This window comes from Psittacula echo (assembly GCF_963264785.1).
Source record: "Psittacula echo genome assembly, chromosome: 4".
Lineage (NCBI taxonomy): Eukaryota > Metazoa > Chordata > Aves > Psittaciformes > Psittacidae > Psittacula > Psittacula echo.
The window spans coordinates 51,166,604-51,192,135 of NC_137738.1; the positions used below are offsets into that span (position 1 = coordinate 51,166,604).

General features: G+C 37.1%; 1 protein-coding gene across 2 annotated transcripts in view; it reads left to right on the plus strand.

Annotated features, from left to right (window-relative positions):
- Window positions 1-25,532, plus strand: part of PTPRK (protein tyrosine phosphatase receptor type K) — a gene marked incomplete at both ends in the record, with an annotated part of 410,302 nt that overhangs the window by 235,485 nt on the left and 149,285 nt on the right. For both annotated transcript variants that reach the window (XM_080614674.1, XM_080614675.1), the window contains one exon: window positions 5,071-5,364. In XM_080614674.1, coding sequence (XP_080470800.1) covers window positions 5,071-5,364 — 294 coding nt within the window. The remainder of the gene's footprint in view (window positions 1-5,070; window positions 5,365-25,532) is intronic.

Below are 25,532 nucleotides of genomic sequence, written 5' to 3' on the forward strand. Positions count from 1 at the left end.
TGTGTTTGTGTTAATACAGCTTTTGTTGGCACTGAGGGTGACAGGTCTTGTCAGGCTGCTGTCAGCATAGAAGACAGCCAGGTGTCCTTTCAGGCAGGCAAAAGTCCAAACTAAACCTTTTTGTCTTAAATTCTGGTTTGGGTTGTTGTTTTTTTTTTCCCTAGCAGAGCAGTACTTCCTAACCATTTTGGAGAACTGATGAAAATGTTTCTGGTTTATATTAAAGATATGCCACGTGTGGAATGATTTTTTTTCTAAAAATAAAAGGAACCCAGTGTTTGTGCTGAAAGTCTCTATGGTGTTTTTATCCTCAAACTTGTCATAGCTCATTTTGTGACCATCTTCAGAGCCACGTAATTTGTTTCAGTTGTACTTCTTTGGAGCCATATATATTGTTGCCATCTTCCATTTTTTTCCTCTAAGATATAAAGTGTAAGAAGCATCCAGCCTTGACTGGCAGCGCTCAGAGAATGCAGAATTTCTTACAGTAATACCAATTATTGTTCTTCAGTTACTAGTCTTATTGTTAAATTTGTGGCTTAATACCATATTTGAATTTAAGCTTTTTTAAGACTGAGAATTTTGTTTCCCTGCTAGTATTTGTTCTTTCTGCTAAATCTCATGCATTTCCTCCAACTTTTAAACAAATGTTCCTGGTTCTTCAGTTTTTCAATGTTTTTCTTAAGACACGTTGAGTCTATAGAGCCATATGTAATCTTCCAGTATAGGAAGAGTATCAAAGCAGTATAGCTAGCTGTTGCATGGCTTCCTCACACTCTTCTGGCTTCATGTCGCACGTTTTATGATGCAGCTTTGCCACAACAACTCTGTATGCAATCTGATGCCCAACACAGAAGCACCAGTATGTTTCTGCACACGTCTAGCTTCTGGCAAGTAAGAATCTTCCTCTTGGCCTATGTGCCTCAAGCTGCACTGCCTAGGGCCCCTGGTCACAGGGGGCTTCATATAACAAAAGTTGTTCTGTAACTGTGCACAGCCAGCGTAGGTCAGGCGCTGAACCTCAACTAGCAACCCAGAGTACTTGCAAGTGATGTGCAGGCATTCTTAAACAGCTTTGCAAGAAATTTCCCTAGAAGAGGAAATGAGGTGGGATGGAGATTGACAAGAATGAAAGTATGCACCTATCTTCCATGTTCAGGCTTTGTGGTGACCAAGCCCTCTCCTTCCACATTCCCAAAGCCTTCTGCTGTAAGTAAGGCAACAATCTTCTGTGACTGGTACATTTTATGCTCAGCAAAACATGACTTCATGTATCTAGTATCAGGTTTTCCTCCCAGGTGGAACAACTTGTAGGATTCTGGTTTGGTTTGTGTTTGTATTTAGGTCTTTTTTAATTTGCTTTGAGCTGATCGGTAACTGCGTACGATTACCACTAAGATGCTAACAAAACCCCCTTCCTTCATTTTAAATTCAGGAGGTGTTTAGTTTTGAAGGCTAATTGTCATATGGCTTTGTCATCCAGGCTGGGTAAATAGTGCTAAGCAACATAGTATGCATGTTTCTTGGGAATATAGGAAGTTTTACGTGTAGTTATTACTGTACTAATAACAGTAGTGACCTTTCCTGGTTATTTTTTCTATGAACACGTAATTGTATGCATCCAATATTTAATATTAAGAATATGACACAACTGCTTAACTGTAGGAAGACTTATAGCTGGGGTTGATGCTGCATGCTTATTCTAGTCAGTGGTGCCTAAATATCACAGTACATTTAATATATAGTGTCATATACATACTGATGTGAGTGCAATGTACTGCTAGTAGCTCAGCAGAGTAGGAGCTTTGTGCTGCTGAAATGTCAGTCTTAATTTTTTTATTAACTTAGCTGTGGGCATTTTATGTCAAAACCAGAACTGACCAAATACTGCAAAGTGCTGTGCATGAAAATACTTTCATCTCTTTAATGTAATATCTTGCAGATGTGTAAGTGGTCCTTTTAATAGAGTCTTTCAGAGATGTTAGTGATCGTGCATACTGGAAGAGATTTCATCAGATTTAACACCTTTAAGCAGTGGTGAAAAAAACATAGAGAAAAATTAGTTGGTAATTAAATTAGTTACACTGGAAAAGGAATTGTAAGATTTGTGCTCAGCAAAGGAAGAAATTAAACTCACCATGCAGGGTATGGGTGACAAAAAGCCACAAAACGTGTTTGAGTAGTGGTCATCAGCAGACAGAGTGCCTTGGTAGGGCCAAGCAGGAGGGAAGCTGCTGAGATGGGTCACTGGTGAGCCTCAGCTACCTGCAATGATACCTCTGATCTAGGCTCTGAACTCCAATGCTGTCGCTTAACTTGGCTGAAATTGAGTGCTTATATTGTTTATAAACCAGGCTAGGCTTCTGATAGGGGTGATTTTGTTTGGGGCTCCCTTTCACACATCCTTTTTTTTTTTTTTTTTTTTTTTTCCCCTCCCCTCAGACTGCATGATGTAAGAGGTTTTTCATTTTTGGCAGACTGTCTTCTCAGAACACTGATACTATTATATACTACTAGTTGGATCCAGATTCCTAGAGTGGAAAGCCAGCAACATTACTTCTTTGAGGGATATAAACTGTGTTTAAAAATGCACTGGAAAAGGCGTATTGTTCATATGTGTGATATTTAATATGAGAATGGCAACCAAAACATCAATAAAGGCTTTGTGTTGTCTTTTAGATATCAGTGGTGATTTTTAAACTGTAAAAGATTCAGGTTGCTGTATATATAAAAAGAAGTCGTGATTTCAAATTATAATTGGGGAATATTTGATGGATGTGGTTATAAAATAACGAATGAGAATAATAGAAAGTTAATTAGGTAACATCAGAAAAGTTTATCCTGGTATATTGGGATTACATGCTTCAGTTGATACTTAGTGTACTTTTGGGATTTCTGGTTGCACCTCACCTCTGGTTCTGATAGTGTATTGTATTATAAAGAATATTAATAATGCTGCAGAACAATTACTTGTTCATTTGCTAACTGATTAAAATTCATGCATAATTTATTGGAACTGGGAGAGACTTTATAAATAAGTCTCCTTGTCCTCAAGAGCTTAAAAACAAAATGCATATGCTAATATAAGAATGTGCTTTACTTCTTAATATAAAAATTGAATATGCAACGGTATATTAGTCTCATTAATGTGAGGTTTTCTTTGAGATAATCGTGCTTTTAATCAAAGTGTATACTTCTAAACATAGCCTTATGTTTTAGAGGTTTATAACTCAGACTTGGTAGTGCATCATGCTCATCAACATTTATGTTTTCTGCCACAATATACACTGACCTTAAAATTCATTAGTTTGACATTTAATGTGTTAGTTCCATAGCAAAGAAACGGCCCTTGTTAAGGCTGGATGCATTTGTGAGCTTTGATGCAGGTAGGGATCTAAATTAGTTCATATGTGTATTTCTTGGCAAAAATGGGTAAAACATGTTAACAATTAATTGAGATACTTTGTAGAGTTTTGCTCCCATTTCTGCTTTGGGGTATATACTCCTGAGAGTGTTTACCTTTTCACTCTGAGAGGAGAAAATCAGCTCTGCTTGCAGCCATTATGGCACATTTATGGCTTTCCTGGTCTCCAAACTGAATTGCATGAGATACAGGTAATCTAGGAAAAAATCTGCAAGAAACCTTTTTTACCAAGACTTGCAAAAACTCAGATGCTTACAGAGCTGGTAAATACACTGTTGGGAACCAGCTCAGGCATGTGGAGGGGAAAGCCAGACTTCACCATGCAGAGAGGGTGGGATGTCAGAGGAGGTCTGGAGGCCTGCTGCAAGCCCCTCCGTCATAGCTTCCCCCACGCCCCACCCCCGATAGGCTCTGTCTATGGCACTGGATGATGTTCATGGCATGACTGGAGGTCATTCCCAAGAGGCAAAATATGTTCAATGCCTCAGCATCTTAATTTCTTTTTCATAGAGAGGTGGTGGAAGCAATGATCAGAAAGGACCTCACTCTAGGGAAATCTTGTGGTCTGGGCTTAAATGTATTTTTAGTGTACTGGCCATCAGATCCCTTCTACCTGCTTAGAGTTGCTGCGTTGTTAGTTCTGCATCGCTACTGTGTGAAACTCCTGTGTGCATTGAATTTAGCGTTGTTGCCTAATTAACTGAAACAAATTAGTTGAAATATGAGCCATCTGGAATGAAGATGAACCTTCCGTGTTTATCAGTGGATTCATTTTATTAGAAAAGTAGATGTTGTTTGTGATTTGTTTCTTAAAATAAATCACACTAAGGCAATGTGCTGATTCTCCACGCAAATGTTTTTCAGGGTAAGGGAGACCTCACCTTCCTGTTTGGTGTGTTGTTACCTTTTTACTTTGCAGCTGCGTTGAAATATTTAGGCAGTCAGATGATGATAAGAACAGAGGAAGACAAAAGGCAACATACATCGTATTGTTTAAGTTTCTAAATCAGTAGTAAATTACCAAAGAACAAAATATTATATGTCTACATATAATACTACATGTCTATATTTTGTCATTCTCCTGCCAGTTTTGCTCAGTTCTTATTATTCTGAGTGCCTGTAATAGGCATCTGTATCTTTTACCCTACCTGTGTCTGGTGGGTTTCAAATGAACTGCAGTGGTATTCATTTTTAGGACTATCCTATGCGGAGCTAGTGTATCAACTATTGCAACTGTTTCTTTAAGGAAAGTACATATGTTGCTTCTGTGAATAAAAGAAAATCAGTTATATACCTGAAAATCTCAGGTTATTGCCACAGTAAATTAGATAAATGAGCATGAACTCAGATTTTTTTCAGAAAAAAAATGTTAAGAACTAGCAATATATCCGTCAGATAGGATTTTGTGGTCCCTACCTGAGATTTTTAAATGGAAAAAATAGCATTGGGCAGATGCCAGTGGTGCACCATTCACTTCCAGCAGTGGAAATTCTCCTCAGCTCTTCTTCACTGATGTCATTTTGATTTTGATTTTGAGTTTTGAAATTGATGCTCACCAAAACATGACAACTTTCTGTGGAAAGAGCTGTTTTCGTAATGGATTTTACAGCTTTTGTTTTATCACTGGCTTTTTTATCTCCCTACAGAGCCACCTCGGCCGATCGCACCCCCACAGCTGCTGGGCGTTGGGCCCACATACTTGCTCATTCAGCTGAATGCCAATTCAATCATTGGGGATGGACCCATTATCCTGAAAGAAGTGGAGTACCGAATGACATCTGGGACCTGGACCGAAACCCACGCTGTCAATGCACCGACTTACAAGCTGTGGCACCTGGACCCTGACACCGAGTATGAGATTCGGGTGTTGCTCACCAGACCAGGAGAAGGTGGGACTGGGCAGCCGGGACCACCACTCATCACCAGGACCAAATGTGCTGGTGAGTGCTGCTTTGGACAAATAAACAAACAAACAAAACTGTGGTGATTTAACTAGTTAACAGATTTGTTGGCTTTAATCAACCTTAGCAGAACTTAATGGGTTCTTTTGGCACCCCCAGGACCCCAAGTTTCTGCACCAGTAAGGATTTGCTCTGTCCCCTTCTTTGCCTGATCACTGTCTAGGTTGCTGTTTGCTAAGCCTGGGAGGGTAGGTTAAGAAGTGGGATGTTAGAAAGCTAAGAAAATATTTTTATTCTTCTCATGCAAGGAAGGAGACCTCATCCTTCTAGGAATGGAAAAACCATTTGGTTTTTTCACAATGAAAATGTGGAGGTTGTTTCAGTGAAAATATGAATGTGTATGGATATTTTCATGTCCATTTTAAGTGAACTTGCACATAAAGGAACTTGCATGGGGGAAAATAAATCTGTTTAAGAGATAGAATTTTATTAACTAAAAAATAAATGTAGTATACTTCTAAGTAATTTTTCATTTTCCAAGAGGATATGCATGGCCTGACAGAATCTCAAAGAACTAAAATACAGCTAACAAAATCTCTAACTCCTAAAATACAATTGCAAATGTGAGTAGACTTTTTTCTCCATTTTGACTATCACCATTACAATCATGTCCTACTGCCTGCTATGTTTTTTGGAGTTCTCCTGCATGGCCAATAGAAGGTTAAGCTCTTCCAATTTGTGTTGTATGCTGTTCCTTCTAAAACTATAGGAGGTTATTTTAATATCAGCTTTCATAAGAAGAAAGGTAATACCTACATCTTCTACTTGCAGGGGAAAAGAATAAATGTAGATTGAACATCAGACTGGGAGGCAAATAAGCAGAAATTAAATTGTGGGGTTTTTTTTGGTTTGGTTTGGTTGTTGGTTTGGGTTTTTTTTCCTAAAAATCTCAGGATTTTTAGGGCCTGATAGTATCTTAAAATTTGCACTATAACTGGATTTAGGAAAGAGTGCCAATAACCATCTATTCAAAACTGCATTAAAGTAATAAGAAGAGCTGCAGCTGCAGATTTCCATGTTTCATGTATGTGTGTGCATATATAAAACACATATATATAAAATATTTTCTCCCAACTTGGTGACAGACCTCAGTGGGACAACTGTTCAAGTTCTCATCTAAGCATGGATGACCACTCATTCTGTTTACTTAAGGAATAGGGTCAGGGTTTCCATCAGAAGCCAGCACTTCATGTGGACTAGGTCAGTAGGTATAAATCTCAGTACTAGGCAGTCTTTTTTGAAATTGGGTATAGTACTTTTGGAAGCTGAGACACAGCTGGAGCAAGACTAAACTGAAGGCATTTTTTGGAACTTGTGATCTTATTTATAATTTAGTCTGTCTTTCCTGTGAAATAAAAAGATCTATGTGCCCATCTCAGTTAAAACAGCAGTTGTTGTGATCTAAGTAAAGTTAAAGCATTGCTTTATTCTACTGAATTGATTTAGGCATTGTTCTGAGCAAGTAGAAATTTGAAAACAGCTTCTGTTTTAAAAAGGCTGAGCTAAGACTAACAAAACCCAAATGTTCAGATTCTTTTTCCCAGTGCTTGAAAAAATATAATTTAATTTACCCAGGTTGTGACAAACTAAAGCATTTTTATTGGGAAAAGAAAAGAAAGGAAGTAATGATTTATGTGATGTAGTTTTAGAAGCCACTTACAGGAAACAAAGTTATGGTGGGTATGATTTTATTTTTGTTTTTAACCTGACCCTCACATATAAGGTGCCAAAATCTAGTCTGGCTTGAGACAAATTTTCAACTTAATTTAATCCACTATGAAGTGAACCAGATAAAAAAAAATACTTGACAAATCTGAACTTCCAGACCAGCATTATTTTAACAATAATAAAATTTTGAGATGTTTATCTTGCAGCAAGACTGGTTCTTCTTATTCCATGAAAATGAAGGCAAATAATGTTACTATTAACCGATTTTAATTAGAAAAAGTTGAGTCAGCAGGACTTTGTGGAGACCAAAGGATTGTGCCTAGCATCAGTGATGAGTCAGGGAAGGCACTAGATTGAGCGCCAGGTTGCCTTGCTGCCTCCTCACCTGTCTGGAAAATGAAGGCAGATCCTTTTCCACAGTGTTATCCCAGGGTTTCTGTAAGATAACTGCAAGCCCAAGTCAATAGGAATGTATATATGTTTTTATATATATTTTTATTTCTATTTTTCTCATTAAAGGCTAACTATGTACATAAAAATTAGTTTCTTCTGAAGAGAAGATTTATAAGAAAAGGTAAAGATAATGGAATAGCTCACTCTGCAGTGTCTGCTGTGGCTGGTATTGTACAAGTGACTGGCAGGTGATTTACTGTGCTATATTAGATGACATCTCTGCAGCAATATCTTCTTTCTGGAGATTCTTCAATTATTCCTAATTCTTGTTTCTGACAAGATCACTTATTTTTCAGACAGACACTCTTTTGTGTCGATGTTCTCTGTCAATTTTGTCTTTCCATGAGTTTTGTATGTGTTAGTTCAAATTCTGAAACAAGTTATAATTGATTATCTGCTCAGTGTCAAAAGGAATGGTGGGAAATAAATGAATTTTCAGCTTGAAGTTTGACTGCGCTTCATACAGATTAAAACCCACACATTAGTGAACATTGATCTGATGAGTTTTTTAATGTTTACATTCCAAGTAGCAGCAATAGCAAACTCACTGATACGTCAATAAGAATAGCTTGGCATTCTGCTCTTTGTTTATTTAATATCTAAGCAAATATTAGCATCGTTTTCAAATGAAGATTAGAATTTTTTTTTCCATAACTTATTCAGTATTTATAATTTCATGACATTTCTTAATAAAATATTATTGATCAGTTGGCCTGTGCTTTGCTGGAGATATATCCTACTTATGAATGATTTGAGCAATGATTGTTCTTATCTTGGTATCAGACATGTGCTTTTATTATTAAGTATTTAGATAATTTTCTGTCTTCCTCATAGCAAAACCAGTGTCTGGTGACTCATTTAGTAAATGTTTCCACTAACACGAAACAAAATTGCTTTCTAATGAAGAGATAATTCTTCCACTAGTTAAAAGTCCTCTGGCAGCCTATTTATGTACCCGGCATTTCCCAGGTAAAGTGTCCTGCGCTGAAGCTGAGTTACAGCATTTGCTAGAAAACTTGTGTTGTTTTATCAATCTGCAGTTAAAGGTAGCGCTGAGGAGTCAACTATATGAAACCACTGAGTGTTTTTAAACAGCTTAAAAGTGATTTTAAGACTAAAAGACTAAAGCATGTGAAGCAAAACATTATATTCGGATATTATCCTCCTTAATAGCCAGATGTATGCTCTGTATTTCCATTTCTAACCACAACTGCAGTCAATGCTGAGTGTGGCATGGTCTTTCTGCTTATGTGTGGTTAAATACAAATAATTTCAAGCTGCTGATGCTGAGAGCTCCTTCCCCGTCAGTCCTCATGGGGCACCTGGGCTTTATTTCAGTATGAGTACACCTCTTGCCTGGTGTCATTGCTCAAATTATTGACTACTCAAGGACTTTAAAACCAAAATGAAAGACAGAAGGTAGTAGTTTAATCAGAAGTACTCCTTGTAGCTGCTTCTGTGGCTTTGGAGTGTGTTGTCCTGAGCATATCTTCTGAGATTGGAGATTGTGTGGGGAGTGTAGAAAATATGTGGTAATATAAAATTGTCCACTTAGCCTGCTTTATCAACTGTAAGTTAGAAGTTATTTTCTTATATTGGCTTCTGCTTCTGAGTAACAGCTTACAGCTCAGTTTTATGATTAACTGATATTTTAGTGCCAAAGGAGGTCAATAGTTCAGCCTGTCCAGAGCTTAATATATGTACACAGTGGAATTGCTTGCTCCTGCTTTACTGAAGTTGAGTGCAAGGGTGTGATTTTTTTTTCTTTTTTTTTTTTCTTAAGTAAAACCTGGAGAATTATAGAGCAGTTGGAGAAAGAGTCCTGTGTGGTTTTAGGTTTTTTTTCAAAATGACTTGATTTTAGGAAACTTCTGCCTGTATTATTAGGTTTTGATAATGAGTAAAGAGGAGGGGAAGCTTTATAGCTTTACCAAAGCTGAGAACAGAACAATCATTGGTTTTATGATTACTGTTGTTATTGTTGTTATTGTTAATAATAATAATATTAATTTGTTTAAAACCATTATCTGTCACAGAGACCTAAAGGTAACAGCCAGCCTCAAGGCATTATAGCAAAGATGCTGTTTCAGCAGTGCGGTGCAGTGCTGGCATGTGATTGCCTGCAGTTGAAGGCCTGGGAGCTCAGCAGCTTTCTGCCTGCCTTTTTCAAGTGCAGAATGTTTGTTTACAATTTGCACATTTATTAAGTTTTAAAACAAAATACACAGAATACAGGATACTGCTGAATTCATCTCTAGTAAAACAAACAAACAAAAAAAGGAAGACAAAACATGGAGAAACATTGAAAAAGTAAAGCAAGCTTAAGGTTGGGTTTTGGTTTTTCATTTTCTTGAGATTTTTAACAAAGGGACCCTTGCAATGTTGCCATTGAGAAATTGACTTTGCAGAGCCATCTGGAGAACTGAAATGTTGTTCTGGTTACATAAAAATTGAACTGATTTTTAATTTGAGTGGGGTGAAAGGCATGGTGCAGTATAGAATCTGTGTGTGCCAATGAGGGATGCGTACAGTGCTTCTTTGGTTGGTGTTTGCCTTTTACACTTGAAGAGTGGAGGTGGGGAGTTCAAGGTGGAGAAGTGGATTTATAGGCTTTGCTGTGTGCTGTACGTGAGAATTTAGGATGTTGGTATGTGAGGCAAGGGGCTTGTAAAATTGAGTACAATCAACATCACAGGAGGGTTCTGGAAAATATGACACTGAATGGATAAGCTGCGCTCTTTGTGTCTCTTGCAGGAGTGAATCTGAAATTATTATTTAAATAGTTAATACATAGTAATAAAAATAGAGATATATGTGTGATTTTCAATATTTTTTTTTAAAGTGGACAGAGAGAAAATATTTACCTTTATGGCAAAATAGTTAATCTTAATGTTACAAATAGGATCTTTACCCTTTTTTCCCCTCCAAGTAGAAATCATTAGAGACTTAAACTATAGCTTCAAGAAGAGCTTAAATACATTTTGAGTGCTTAAATTACATGTTTTTATTACTCATGGTTTTGTTGTTTACAAGTTGAACGCTTTCTTAGAATAAACTAAAAATGAACAACTTGAAACTAAATGAATGTGGTACTTTTAAAAGTTATTTTACATTTGTCATGGCAGAAAGGCCCACATTATGCCAATATTTATAAGTTGCTGTTGTTTTTACAAATGTGTTTGGCATTCATGACTGTTTCTGGGCTTTTGGCCAAATCGTAATTGGAAACATTTAAGATCTCACTATCAGATACCAAATGCACCAGTCTCCTGTTCCATATAGGTTTACTAGTTGGCTATGATATGAAAAAAGAAAAACAGAAAAGATATTTAAACAATGGAGAAAGTCTGGACTAATGAACTTCATCATATTCCCTTTAGGGATGAATATCAGAGTTATTATTGAGAAAGCATCCTATAGAAGGGCTATCCAATTTGGATTATATAGGCTGGCGCACACAACCATATTCTGCTTATTGCGCTGCTTGCCACTGTTCAAATACCCATACCACATATAGAATCCTAATGATGCTTATATCCATAAGAAAGGACCGTAGCGCAGCTGACTCACCTAGCAGGAGACCAGGAAGACTGTCTAAGCCAAGTTCTTGTCAGATTGTGTAAATTAAGCATGGTATCCTCTTTTTCAAAGGAGCACGATGCAGATGACTCAGTTGAATTGGCAGTAAACTGCAAGTTCAGACACTGACCTCCACTAAATTAGTTTTCAACTTTTTTTTGTTCACTATATTCAGCCTTGCTTAGTATAATCATTTTTTTTTTTTTTTTTTTTTTTTTGTACTTGCAGCTGCAAGCTGCCACTGCGCTAACTGGAAACTTTCATCCTATGACATTGCAAGTGCTGTGTTATACAAGTGCTGTGTTATACAATGAGATGTGGATTTCCTAAATTCTCTTGTGCTTCATTTTTGGGATAAGCTTTGTTCGAGGCTAGTTCTTTATTGTATAGTGATGAACTCAGCAGTAAATCACACTGCTCTAAATCACTGAGAGTTAAGGTAGCAGACCTAGATAGTTTCTCTAGCATGGCTGCCTACTTCGCAAAGCCTCTGTTGTGTGCACATCTTCCTTTGCCTTCTTTCTGAAGTTTGTACCAGTGCGCAGGAAGGGACAAGTTACCTACAGCAAGATGTGGTTATGGTCACTGGCACCTGACATGCTGGTCAGTCAGGCCTTCAGTGCAAAGTCCATGAAGTTGAGGGAAGTCCTTGAGTCAAAGATGATAGCTGTCCTTCTGGTAAAAGACACTAGGTCAGGATATCACTTCATCTGTGTGACAGAGGCTGGGGGAGGAAAAGAAGCAGCTGCCAACACCACCCAGAGTCCCCCTGTCTTTCAAGCAATCCCTCTATCTCCTGTCTCACGTAAGCTTGTTGAGCAGCTTTTCCCAGGGCAGAGCATGCCAAAGCACTGAGACCACTGTGATATAGGCAAAGTGCATGTAACTAGTCAATAGATCACACTTCCAAGAGCAGCACTGTCTGTGGCAGGAAAATGTATTGTAGTACATTAATCCACAGAGCCCATTCCAGCTGTAAAAGAATGGACATGGGCAATAATTCATACTGCAGCACTTAAAAATGCTATGGGTGCACCTGGGCCAGATAACTCAGAGCCTGATTATGCCTTCTCCAGAGTTTGGAGACTGATATACACAGATTTTTGGTCTGTGTTCACTTCCGAAGAACATGACTGTAGGTTGAGAAAATCTGACCCCTTCAGAAGACGGGAGATAATTTTTCAACTGCAACTTCTATTTTTAATTTCAGCTGCAATTAATATTTTTTAGTATAATTCATTAGTGTGCTTGATACTTTAATTTAGTTTGCTTTCATAATAAAGGTCTCTCAACTGTTTAGTAGTGTAATATCACTTTTATAGTGTATAGGAAATGGTAAGTACAGAAATAAAACATACTTTTATAGGACTGGCTTTTATTTATTGTACTTTCCTTTATCACTATTAAAAAGTAAGCAGGGAAAATTTTAGTCAGGTTTTGAAAGTTACTGGGGTCATTGCAGGACGTGGATGTGCAGTTTTCGAAGCACACTAATATTTTGCTATTGTTTTGGCACTATTGTTGGAGTAGCGTGGAGTAGGGAGGGAGGGCTGTGTGAGAAGCATGAGTGGTGATGTGGAAGAGGAAAGCAGTACCAGCAGCCTGTGCTGAGGGGACGGATGCTGATGAGATTTCCCAAATGCATTCATTATTCTTTTTCCTCCACATGCCTTTCTCCTCCAAAGCCATTGCAGGGAAATGTCATGTTATTCATGCTGCTGTGAGATCGGGATAAAGTTGAGATTAACATCCCTCCAAGCTTAGGACAGATTTCCCTGTTCTCACTGGTGTAGATTCTTTGGGCTTTATCCTGCTACATGAATCTTTGTTTTTCATTTAATTCTTGTTTGATTTTTTGTTTTCTCAATATTGTTTCATTTTAAAAGTGGGCAGCTTAATTCTTTCCTCCTAATTTGAGCCTAGACTGTGTGAGGCAGAACTGTGTGATTTTCACTTTCTTCATTTTATTTCTCAGCAAATCCTCCTGCTGGTGCTGAGATGGGGAATGTTCCAGGTGATGCTTTTGTATGGTAGGTTAATGAAATAGCTTCCATTATAACAATAAATTGAGGAGCATATTAAGTGGCAGCTGATGTCAAGTTGCACCTCAGGTAATCAGTAGGTCAAAAATCCTAAAATGGCTTGTCAAGACTCTTACTGTTACGTGGTTTTATTTGCTGTTCAGAAAAAAGAAAAAAATCTGTTCCACATGACTTAAAAACAAACATTAAAAATACTGACATGAAGTATCAGGATCAACCAATTAATTAAAATCTCGTCATCTTGACTTTAATTCTAAACAGAATAATGGAACAGCCAATACAAGGGCTGATTAATGAAAAATTAAGAAAGTAATGCAATTAAAGACAGTCAACAGGTTTATGGAATACTGATCTTGTCAGAGTAACTTGATTTTTAGAAATCAGATTACGTATTTTGTTAATAAAGGCAATATTGTTCTTCTCTAATGCATTTAATTTGATATAAAACATTTTGATTAAGAAACCAGAATAAAATCAACTCAAATGGAGAAGAACTGGCTGATCTAAAACCGTTCTTATTAATTAATTGAATCAACATTTCTGTTTGGGTCCTATCAGGAACAGTTCCACATAATTTATAAAGAAAATGTAACTATGATAAAGCTGGCAAATTGCAAAATATTATGAAAGTGGTAGGAAAAAACACTCCCAGAAAGAATTGGATTACTAATTTACAGTGGATTGAATTGAGCGATGCTAATCTGTGTTTCAGGTAGGCCTGCTGCAGTATAATAAAAGCAAAGTAGTCCATATTATATAATAGTCCATACAGAGTGGGAAAAGGAGGGGCTCTGGCCCTAGGCATGGTCTGACACTACGTGGGGAACACTGACCATTAGGGCTGTCACTTGGGCACTGGAATGAAAAGTGCTTCTATAGTCCATGGCTGTGTAAATCAGAGCGAAATTTCTTACTCTTTCCTTAGTATTAGAGAATGGTTTAAAGCTTTTGAAGCTGCATATTTGAAATTGCTTACCAAATTAGTTTCATTCTGACCTAAGCCCTTTATCCCTGTCTCTCCAACCACTCCCCCAATCTGTGTAGCATTCTGTTCTATAGAATTAAAAGGATGGTGGTGTGGAATAGATTTTTGTTGGATTTAGGAAGCAAAAGTAAAAGAATCTTGGCAGAAACTTAAAATCTGTAAACAAAATCTTGTTGTTAAGATGTCCAGAATTGATACTGTTTTTAAAGATGCAGACGTGATGTAGACAATGATTTCTCATGTGATTGAAACTTATTTTCCTTGTTTCACATCTCCAACGACACTGCATAATCAGTCTATCATTTCATTCATATAGTGGTATTTTTCATTTCATATTACCTTTTAAAACTATTTCATTTTATGCCTTTTTCCCTTCCCTCAGGTCATTAATTGCTGAATTCTATTTCGTTACTCTTGGAAATGGCAACATCTTTAATTATCATCCAGATAATTAAACATTTCAAATACTAAGAGTACCATAAGCACACATTTTGCAGTTTATTAGCTTTATTTTAGAGAATTATGCTCGATGTGAGGGACTGGTGAAAATATATTTGACAGCATACCTTCTTTTGTCTGCAAAATGAACTCTACCAATTAGGCTGAAATGTCAGAGTATGGACACCTACTGGGAATAGAATGTGCTGCATTCACAGTTTACAACTTGTAGCTGCTTAGATGATTACAAATAAGCAAACTAGTTCAGTTGCGCCACATTTCCTTAAAGTAGTGACATTCAATGACAGCGCTGAACTGCAGTTCAAGAAAATGCTTTGTTTGTGGCTGTTTTATCACCTTGACAGATCAGTTCACTTCGCATCTCGATGCCATTTGGAAAACAGGGTTAATGTGCATGTTTTCTCTCATGTTCATTTACCTCATGACTTTTAAAATTTATTTTATTTTCAGAGCTAACACTTCTCATACTGTGCTGGCTGCAATGAGATCTTTGCTTTATCTGACTGAATGCTTTCCACAGCTAAGTAGTTTGTAATTAGAATTTAGTACAATGAAGATCATGTTAGAGAAGAAATTTTTATTGACTGACAAATTTTCTTACTGATGTAATTTTTTGCGGTCCTGTGAGCAGACACACACACCCCCCTGAAAATAAAGAGCAACCGCTCTGCTTTCAGCTGTTAGCATGACCAACATTTCTTTGTGTCTGTCCTTGCAGAGTCTACTCTTGGTGTTCACTTGATGCTTACTGGGCTGGGGAATATAGGCGGAGTGCAGCAATCGTACTGCATAGAAATCAGTGGAGACCAATTTATTCCTGAACTTAATTTTTTTTATGGCTGTCTTAGCACTTGTCTCTTATTCTCTGAATAGCCATAAGTAAGGATCATGCTACTTTAACACGTTCCTTTTGTGTGTGTGTGTGCCACTTCCCCTCTAAGACTTCTTAGGTCGCCATTACCAAGTTTTCTTTTACTGTTGCTCAGCTTTTGGGGTTTTTAAACACAACAGTACCCACCCTCTAACCCCATCTATTCCTTCCCTTCAGCCATGAAACACAATTTAAAACTTAGACGGAAAAGTACGGATGCTTCTTTCTAAACAATGGATGAGGGAACATATGATATGCTGTAGAAATTATTCACATTGGGTAATATGCTTTTAGAAGTCTCACAGATTATAGGGTGATGAATATAGTATAAGAACCTTGTCCTGGTTTCATCTGGTAGCTGGTGCAGTGCTGTTTTTTGGCTTTAGTCTGAAAACAGTGCTGATAACACACCAATGTTTTAGCTGTTGCTAAGTGGCGCTTACTCCGATCAAGGACTTTTCAGTCTCTCATGCTCTACCAGTGAGGAGGGGCATGGGAAGCTGGGAGGAAGCAGAGACAGGACACCTGACCCAAACTAGCCAAAGGGGTATTCCATACCACAGCACGTCATGCCCAGTATATAAAATGGTGGGAGTCACCCGGAAGGGACCGATCACTGTGTGCGTCACACTGGGTATTGGTCAGCAGGTGGTGAGCAATTGTATTGTGCATCACTTATTTTTCTTGGTTTTATTCCTCACTCTTTTTTTATTAGCTCCCTTTTCATTACAATAATGATAATATATTTTACTTTATTTCAATTATTAAACTGTTCTTATCTCAACTGGTGGGGTTTATCTTTTCCAGTTCTCCTCCCCATCCCACTGGCGTGGAGCGGGTAGTGAGCTAGTGGCTGCATGGTATTTAGTTGTCAACTGGGATTAAACCATGACAACCTATACAGAAGAGAAACAAGTAAAAAGTTTCATAGATATGATTTATCTTGCCTACTGGTAATTGGAAAGGTGGTGAACACATATTTGAAAGAAAATTAACATGGTAGACATTTTTCATTGTCACTTCAGTATTGGACATATTCAGAGCATATACCCATAGTTTATAAAATGAGGAAAAAAATATATACAACAGTAATGTTGTGTAGAATTCAACAAACATATATAACCATGATCTTTATTTCTTACTGTGAATTATTTAGTCCTGAATTTAATAGTTGCTATGTGCTTTAAATAAAGTCAGTTCACAAACTTGCCTTTTTTCCCTGTGTTAATTTGATCTGATTTCAACAGTGGAAACAAAAGTGCTACCACTCTTCAGTATTGCCTTCACAAATCAGCTTTCTGTCTCCATGTTTAAGAAAGGATTTTCAAGTCCGAATTGGGAATTCTGAATCTGTACAACGATTTCTGTGATGACTCTGTGTGATTTAAAGATCTCTTGGAAGTAGGTATGCTATGGAGTTCCAAGGGGTGAGGCTTCAGCTGGGCTGCTGTGCCTCAATGAGCCGATTCTGTGGAAGTCGTACTCTTTCAGCTCACTCTGGAAGTCTGCCTTGTGAACAGACTTAAATTAGAAAATGTCAGATGCTTCCATTACAGGTGCTGTTTTCCTAAAACTGATCTCCTAGATAATTTACATATTTTCTCAGTGAACACACATGTGCCCATGTGTGGCTTTTTCTAGCCTCTGGAGAGCAGGCATCCTGCATTAGTAGTTCCGTGGAAAGCTCTCAAGACGATGGGCATGCTTTCTTCTGCCAGTCTAGACAGTAACTCAGGCCTGAGACCAAATATGTAGCAATTATAGTAAGGAACATCAACAACAAAAGACTTGTAGCCTTTACAATACAGTTTTTTAACCTTGGGTTGCAAAAATCTGGTTTTAAATATCCTACCATTACTCTCACCATCCTTTTTGTGTTTCATCCTATGCTTTACTCCAGCTGGTGTGGACTTCTAGTGGGGGTTAAGTATCACATAGCATTGACAGCTCATGAAGAAACTATTTTCTCTGGTTCTGAAGTTCTGTCTTTTTAGGGTGGGGTTTGCTGAGTTGTTTTCTGCATAGTATAATTGCTGGTGAGAGAAAATGGGGTACTCAAAGCAGTGCAACTTCTGTATTAGAGTTTCCTTTTAGTGAATGTGGTGGCATTTAAAAGAAGATGGAAGTCATTGTGTATGCTTTTTTTGTTTGTTTGAAATTTTATTAATAGAATCCATCTTTCTGAATTTAGCATGTTAGGAGTAATCTGTAACTATGAGAAACAAGAACATTAAGAATGACAGGAGCCTGGGCTGCTGCAGAGTAAGATGCCTTGATGCTGGGGGGCTGAGCGTCCTTGCAGATGGGCAGCATTGGGAAGCAAAGCTCTAACATAGTGGCCAACCTGTAACGTTTTAATTTCTGCAAGTAAAGTGTAACTTTTCATCCTTGGTAAAGTGAGTGTCTAGCTATTTAGCAAGGGACAAAGCATAATGTCATCATTGGAGAGATGTATTGTCAACTTGGACAGGTGATATTTAAGGAGCCTGAAGAGGGAAATGACCTGGCAGTGTAACAAGACATATCACAAGTGACTGTCTCAGAAAGAATGAGAACAAGACAGACAACTTCCATTACTTCTCAGTGTTAAGGTGCTAGCATTATCCCCTAAACAACCACATGCTCCAAGCAATAATCATGCACTGTCTTTTTCTGTACTAATATAAAAGTGGAATTCAATCTCTTTGACACATATTGCTTCAGCTTCTGACTTGTCAAGTTGTTTCTCTGCTGGAGCTCAGCTAATATATTGTGAATGGGCTTTGTATACTGACTGAAATGGGGAAATAGTTATCCAGTTTCCTTTGAAGCTGGCTGCAGAGGTGCCTGGAATATGCTAGAAGAGTGAGGCTTTGTTTCTGGTAGCCTATAAGTTATTGTTGGTTAGAAAGCCTGTGAAACCTCAAGCTATACCTCAGACTGCCTCCTCTTCTGAGTCCATTCTCCAGACTGAGCCAAGTAGCCTGTTAGCTTTGTACTGTTGCCAAAAAAGCTTGGAGAGAGTCGATCATTCTTTTTCTGCTGTCTTTCCAGCAGTGTGTGTGTATGCTGGGGTTTATGGCAGAGTAGAATTTTGTGTGTTGGGTTTTTGTGTTTGGTTTTTTTTCCCTTCTCGGTGGGAACTTCTTTTTGCAATAGCTGATAGAGGAGTTCTACACAGTACACAGTCTATATCGGTCAAGTCCTGTCTTTGAACGACAATATTCACTGTCATTATGATATTCTGCATGATGAAATACATTTTATTGCAAACTTCCTTTAATTTTGAACTATTAGATACTACTGTTGCAACTGTTAGATTTCTATATATGTAAGGAGAAATTAAGTTATCATCTATAAAAATAAGGAAAACAAAAGGCGTCCTCCAGTAATAGGCTGTGCCATCCTGGAACTTCCTGCTTTTTCTCACTACTAGCATGTTTGAAGGATTTGAAAATTTGAAATACTTGACCTGAATCAGATACAGGAAAGTGTTTTTAAAATTAATATCTTATGCATAATCAGAATCATTTTCTAACAACTTAATGTGTGTTTAGTATTCCTGTTTTTCTGTTCTTTTCATTTTAAATCAGTAGTGTAGGCTTTTCTAGCTGCAACCACAAAATCAGTTTGTTAGAGTTAGGATAACTGGGTTGTTTTTCAGAATTGCTGAGCAAATTGAGGACACTTTTTCTGTAGTGGGACTTCATGAGTTTAGAAAACTGATAAATAAACTACCCTAGCATGTGCTGAATCAAATGTTAGATTATGACGCTAATACTGTGATAAGCATTAGAAGCTTTACAGGCCAGGCAGACCTCTCAGGATGTTCTCTGATGAGTGTCTAGTTGACTCTGCACTTCTAAGTACAGCATGTGTGTGAGGGCTCATGCAGTAAGACACCGATGCGGCTGCGCTTGTTTTTTTCTGCAGCTGTTACTAATGTGTGTTCTCTCATACACCTTTTTGCAATATAGTGTGATTATTTTGAAGCTGTATACAAGGAATACCAGAAAATTACACAGTTGTATTTATTGCTTTTTTCAGCCTCTGCCACCTACCTTGGTTGACATATTTTTCTGTATAGATCTTTCCATGTTGCCTTAAGGAAAATCATGTGGTTAAACATAATATGATAATGCATATGGATAAGGAAATTGAATTAAATTTGTTACTGATATCTCAAAGATAGCATTTCTTAACTTTGGAATACTTCATTTTGCTCTCTTTCTGTAAGATAGCTTTTGTGCATATAATTTCCTATAAACAATAACAGACAAGAATATCCTTCAAATTCTTTAACTTGAAAGTTTCATCTGGCAGTTAGAGAAAAATAAAATTAATAAAAAATGTGTTTTGACATTTAAAAGAGAATTATTTGCCTTAAAATGCATAAAACATACAAACACTTAAATTGCTTGAGTCTGCACATTTTGGAGCATTACTCTGACTGACGTTTATTAGCTAAGTTAAAGCTTGTGTAGCAGTTTTCTGTGTAGCAAGCTTCACCTTTGTTTCATACACTAAATTGTATTAGGAGAACTAGCCTTCCATCTCTAAGAAAGCTACAGAATTATTTTCATTATTATCAGCATGTCTTTCCCAATCCTATTGTCATCTTGGATGTCAGACCAGACACGACCAAGTCTGTTTCCCTGTGACTTTTTATCTTTTGGACTTGCGAAGTCACTACCCACATGGTTGATCCCTACTTTGTTTGTGGGTTTTTGTTTTTTTTTTTTTTGCTGTTTTTGTACTGTTTCTGGAGCATCTGTAAATCAATTTCTTTATAGCAGTCGGTAACCTCTGGACTTGTATTGGTGGTACTGCTGTGTGTATGCTGAGAATTAACAGTCTGCATCCTCTGTAGCTGCTGGCCCTCAGGCCTTTCGCTTTGTCTGAAGCATCCTTCTGCTCCCTTGACAGTTAAACACTGATGGAGCAAATCTCAGCAGTGGTGAGGCCAGCATTTGCTTACCAGAACACTTCTTCCCCATCCTCTTCTATGCCAGCATCAACTGAAGTCCTTATACAAGAGGACAGCATTTTCTATTAAACGTACTCTATATTTATAAATAAAATGGAGGGGAGAGCAAGAGAGGTCTTGAAATGCTCACTGCTATGTTAGATTTTCTTAGGAATAAACTAATTGATAGACTTTGCCATCACATAGCAACTGAAGCTTTCATCCCCAGCTGCTTCTCTGCTGCATAGTTCAGCTCATGTTTTCAGGCAAGGTGGCAGACTGTGTTTTCCTCCTCCATGAGGTCACCAACCAGAGGAGGCAGTTCCTGGCTTACAAGGTCCTTCAGGGAAGGATGCGTAGGGTACAGACTCACGTGGGCTGAAGGGACCAGGAGAGATGAAGGTGGTGAGACCCAGATTTGGCAGCTAAGATCATCTGTGTGGGAAAGCTGGGGAAGAGATCAAAGCACTGCATGACATGAGAACTAGCCTGTCCTTGCAAATCCTCGCTGCTCTTGTGCTGTTGAGAGTCTGAAGTTCACTGCTGTAACTGAATGGCAGGAGGAGACAAGGAGCAGCTCATCCTTGAAAGCTGGGGTCAGGAAACAGCATGTGGCAATGAGGAGTAGTATGTTTTCTTATCTGCCTTTTGTATGGAAGTTGTCTGAGGCATAAAGGAAAGAACCAACATGAACATTTCCTGATGGAGTCATGGTGCAATACGTGTTTCTTACTTAGCTGTTTATAAATTTAAAAAAAAAAAAAAAAAAAGAAGAAAGAAAAGCAGACCAATATTCTCTGCTGCATTGAAGGACATGAAAAAGATCTAGATTTGTTTGGACTTTATTGGTGTTGAATTGAAAACTTGCAGTCCCTAACTGCTTCCAGCAATTGCTTGCAAATGTCCGTCACCATTCATAGGTGTTTGTGGCAATGTTTTCTTCAAAAAAATTTTGAGCAAAATAGAGAAACCTTTGAGATTTAAAACCATGTATATGCACACAAACACATAAATGTGTTGATATATATATATCGATTTCAAGAAAAATATTCTGATAGCTTTGTAAAGAAAATAATACTGGCTTCAGCTTACTGGAATATTTTTCTATACGTTATAATATATTTAATAACTAGTCAGATAGTTAGAACTGTTTTCTCTCCCCAGTGTATTATGATAGACTTGAAGGGAAAAAAATCCATACCTGCAGTATTTTATGAATTTGGAAAAATAGACAAAGGAGGTCAATGTTCCTGCCAGATATCATTTGCAAAGAAATGGCCGCTTATTTTCAGTGCATTTTCCCAAATTGTCATCGCCGCATCATAGTCACGTTTTGGTCTCTATCAGTCATGGGAGAGGGGTACATAAATTACACCAGCAACCTGAATTCACCGTACTATTTAAAAACCCCTGCATCATAAGGAGAGGATTTCTCTCATCAGAGAGAAAGAACTACTTATTCTTAAGAGCTGTGTCAGAGGATTACGTTAGAAGCAAAAATAAAACAAAAAGAATTGTCATCTAGATTTCTAGATTTATAAATAAATGCAGTTTGAAAGTTAAAGATGGGGAAGGAAAGAACTTACCTCTATTTATTTTTTTTTTAATTTATTTCATCATTTTTAAGTCTATGGAGAGGATTTTGGAGAAGACCTAAAAGAGCTGCTACAAACAGAAAATTATGCTTGTGGCATGAGTGAGTGTTTGGATATCCCAGTCATTGATATCAAAGAGATTGGATTTCCTTGTGTCAAGATCACTGCTGATCTCTGCTGGGGCCAAGACTGCTTGTGCTTTCTCTTCCCCCTCAACCCCATTGGTGCAATAATTTGCCTTCTAAATGTCCTGCTTTTAATCTTTCCCAGAAGTATTGGTCACTTCTTTTGTGTTCCCATCTGTCATTGTCAGGACTGAACCTGTCTTTGGGTCTGTGGTCAGACGGTCAAACTGTTATTAAGGGTAGAGTCAGGTATTCCGTTGGTGGTATCTAGTAGCTTGTGAAAGCTTACTGAAAGGCACCTACCTGCTTCTGTCTGAAGGGTAAATAGGTTGAGTCAGGCTAGCAGAGTTTTTTGGTTGTTACTATTGCAAGTAATTTCAATTTTCCAGCCACATGTTTAATGATGTTTCCCTTGCTAGTGGTGTTTAGTGATCTCAAAACCAAGCTCCCACTGAGGCATGGGCAGTGAAACCTGACCTTGAAATGATAATGCAAGCCACACTCAAAATTAATTGCTGGTATCATTCTCTCTGCTGTTTGATTTTTAATGAATAAAGGGTGGCTGCAAGTTTTCAGGTTTTTATAGACAGGATGCAAATTTGCTCTTTTTTAATTTTTATTTCAAATTGATAGCTCAGTTGCTCTTAGTGCAGATTATTAGAAACATTTTTTAAGAGCTATTTTGATTTTTAAAGTTTCATTATAAAATAAAAAGGAAACACAGTGGTTTAATGGCATTTAGAAACTTCATCAGTTTAGTATTATACTTGCAAAGCACACAAGCGTAATACCAATTTTGCATTACTTTAATTTAACGGTGTTGTTAGAAAAAATGTGCAAGTCTAATTTATGTTGACAAAGGAAATACAAAAGTATTTTTTAATAAGCAAGGCACTAATACAGGACACAAGGAATCGATTTCATATTATACTTTTGTGTAAAGTAAAAGTGCTAACTTCAAGCTATTTCTTATGACAGCCTATAAGGCTGTGTTTTTCACACTCTTTCAGTTAGTGTTTAAGTTGAAAAGCGCATAAAAATGTTTGCTATCAAGTATGTTAATGTAATTGGCACTAAAGTCATTTGGCTTTCTATATTTTATTATTAAGTAGAAGTAATTCTGTATAGATTTGTTTCCTTGTTGCTGTAATTTTAATTACAATATTGGGAATATCCCACATTTTAAGTATGACTCAATTATATTTGGTCCTAAGTGGGATGCTAGATAAAACCATCTGCACTTTGTTTTATTCTATATTCCACTCAAGCATTTATGTTAGCACACAGTCTTTTCCTCTTACTCAACATTCCTTGCCTTCTTATATTTTTTTTCTTTAAGAGTAATTTTATTCACTTCATATATTTAATTTCCAACTTTTAGAAGGAAGTATGTCTTTGGGAAGGTCTTATCCCAAACTTCCAATCCTTTGTCCCATTTTTCTGGAAGATAAAAGTTAAGGTAAAGATAAAGTTTTGTGATGAATGGGTTGATGTTTTTTCTGGGACGTTGTATTTTTGGTTTTTGTATTTTCAAAAGAAAAACACAAAGCAGAAGATGCAAGGCTGTTGTACTTTATTTTCTCCCTTTCAGCCATTTTTCCTTAGTGCCGATGGCAATGAATTTGGATGTGCTTTGCCACTTCACATCAACTCTCTAGCCCTCAGGTCTTCACTTTCCACCTTTCTGTCGTATCAGGATTTCAATTTCCAGTTAAGTATCTGGTACTGAACCTGGAAATTGAAATACAGGTGTGGATATGGACTACTGTGAAGCAAATGAAGGCTGTAGTTCTGTCTTACCAGTATCAGTGTCTACTTTTAGTCCCCTTGTATTCTTCTCTGTATCATCTGTCACAAAGTGTCTTAGCAATACCTATAATTTTATGGTTGTGTTTTTCTTGTTTCTATATGGTTTTGTGTCCTCTAGTGATAAGGCAGAAAAAATCAAATTGCTACAAGAACATAGGAGGCCAACCCTTTCGTTTTTTGCTTAGTGAACTTCTGTTGCAAAAGAAACAAAGAAATGACCATATTCAAATTAAAATAATGAACAGTAATTGACTGGTTTGGTTCATTATTCAGTCAGAGTATCTTAAGTTGTGCCTAATTCCTGAATTACGTGTTCATCACTTCTTTAAAATAATGAGAAGAGGCTTTTCAAGGTGCAACTTCCTGAGTTTTCGGTGACATGATTTTTCTTATTTTTGTCTTTTCCTTTAAGCATCAGTAGAATGAAACCACATGATTAGCTTAAAATCTGACGTAAGCCTGTCAGACACTTTATGCTCTGCAATGGCAACAGAATTCTTTGTATAACCAAAGCTAATGGGGATAACGTCAGTGCAGAACAGTGCCATCAGGTATGACCTGTTAGTTGGAAATTTTATTTGGAAATAACATTATATTTGGACTAGCCAGAAGACTTAGTATTTAGAAAATATTGCATTCCTTGAGTAGAATGTTCAGATTTATTATTAATATTAAAAATGTGCAGCATTTCAGCTTTTGGCATGCAAACCTTGGGTCAGGAAATTCCATGCATTCTCAAAACATAGAAACTGCACCACTAGGATTATTTTTGAGGGGTATTATCCTATGTTTCCTGTTAGGAAGAAGATACTCTATAATGGTATGAATTTTATTTCTGTGTTGTTTTCATATATGTGCAATGAAGAAGTTTGCTTCAGTATGTTTCGAAAAAACATTGGCTCTACTACTTAAAATTGTAAAATTTCCATGTCAGGTTGATAAGTTCCAAAACCTCATTTGCTATCTTTCTAAATAACTTAGTTCAGGCAGTTGGAAGAAAATCATAAAGATAACTAGTTTGTTTTTCCTAAAGTTTCTATTGCCACTGTGCAATTTCCACAGAAAATAAGGGTTGAAACAAGGGTATAGAATAACATTGAAGTTCAGTTATCTCAAGAAACTAACATTGCAGATTGATTGAAAGAGAACAGATTGAATTACTGCAAATGTGATATAGGTAATAAATGAGTGCTGTCATTTCCTGTGTTAGAAGCCTAACTTTTGAAAGACAAAGCTTGCTTTGAAAAATAGCAAACTAAAAAGAAAAAAAAATAGTAAAAATTCAATAATACCTTTGAGTCATATTTCCAAGTATCATAAAAATAGTTGGAATAATCAACTTACCAGTACCAATAACAAGTAATAATATTTGATGCCTAGAAAGAGTAGAAAACCAGCAATGAAGTACTTTATAATATTATACCAATGTATCTGATGGCTGAGAATTTAAATACTCTAATATTTTGTGCTTTTTAATCAAAAATATTTTCTTTCCATTTTCTCCATTTCCAATCCCAAAGAGCTAGAATTCTTGCAATGTTTTATAACAGCAACGTGATCTATGATCAACACAAAAAAAAGTTCTGTAATGCAAGAAGTAATGTGGGATTTCCCAT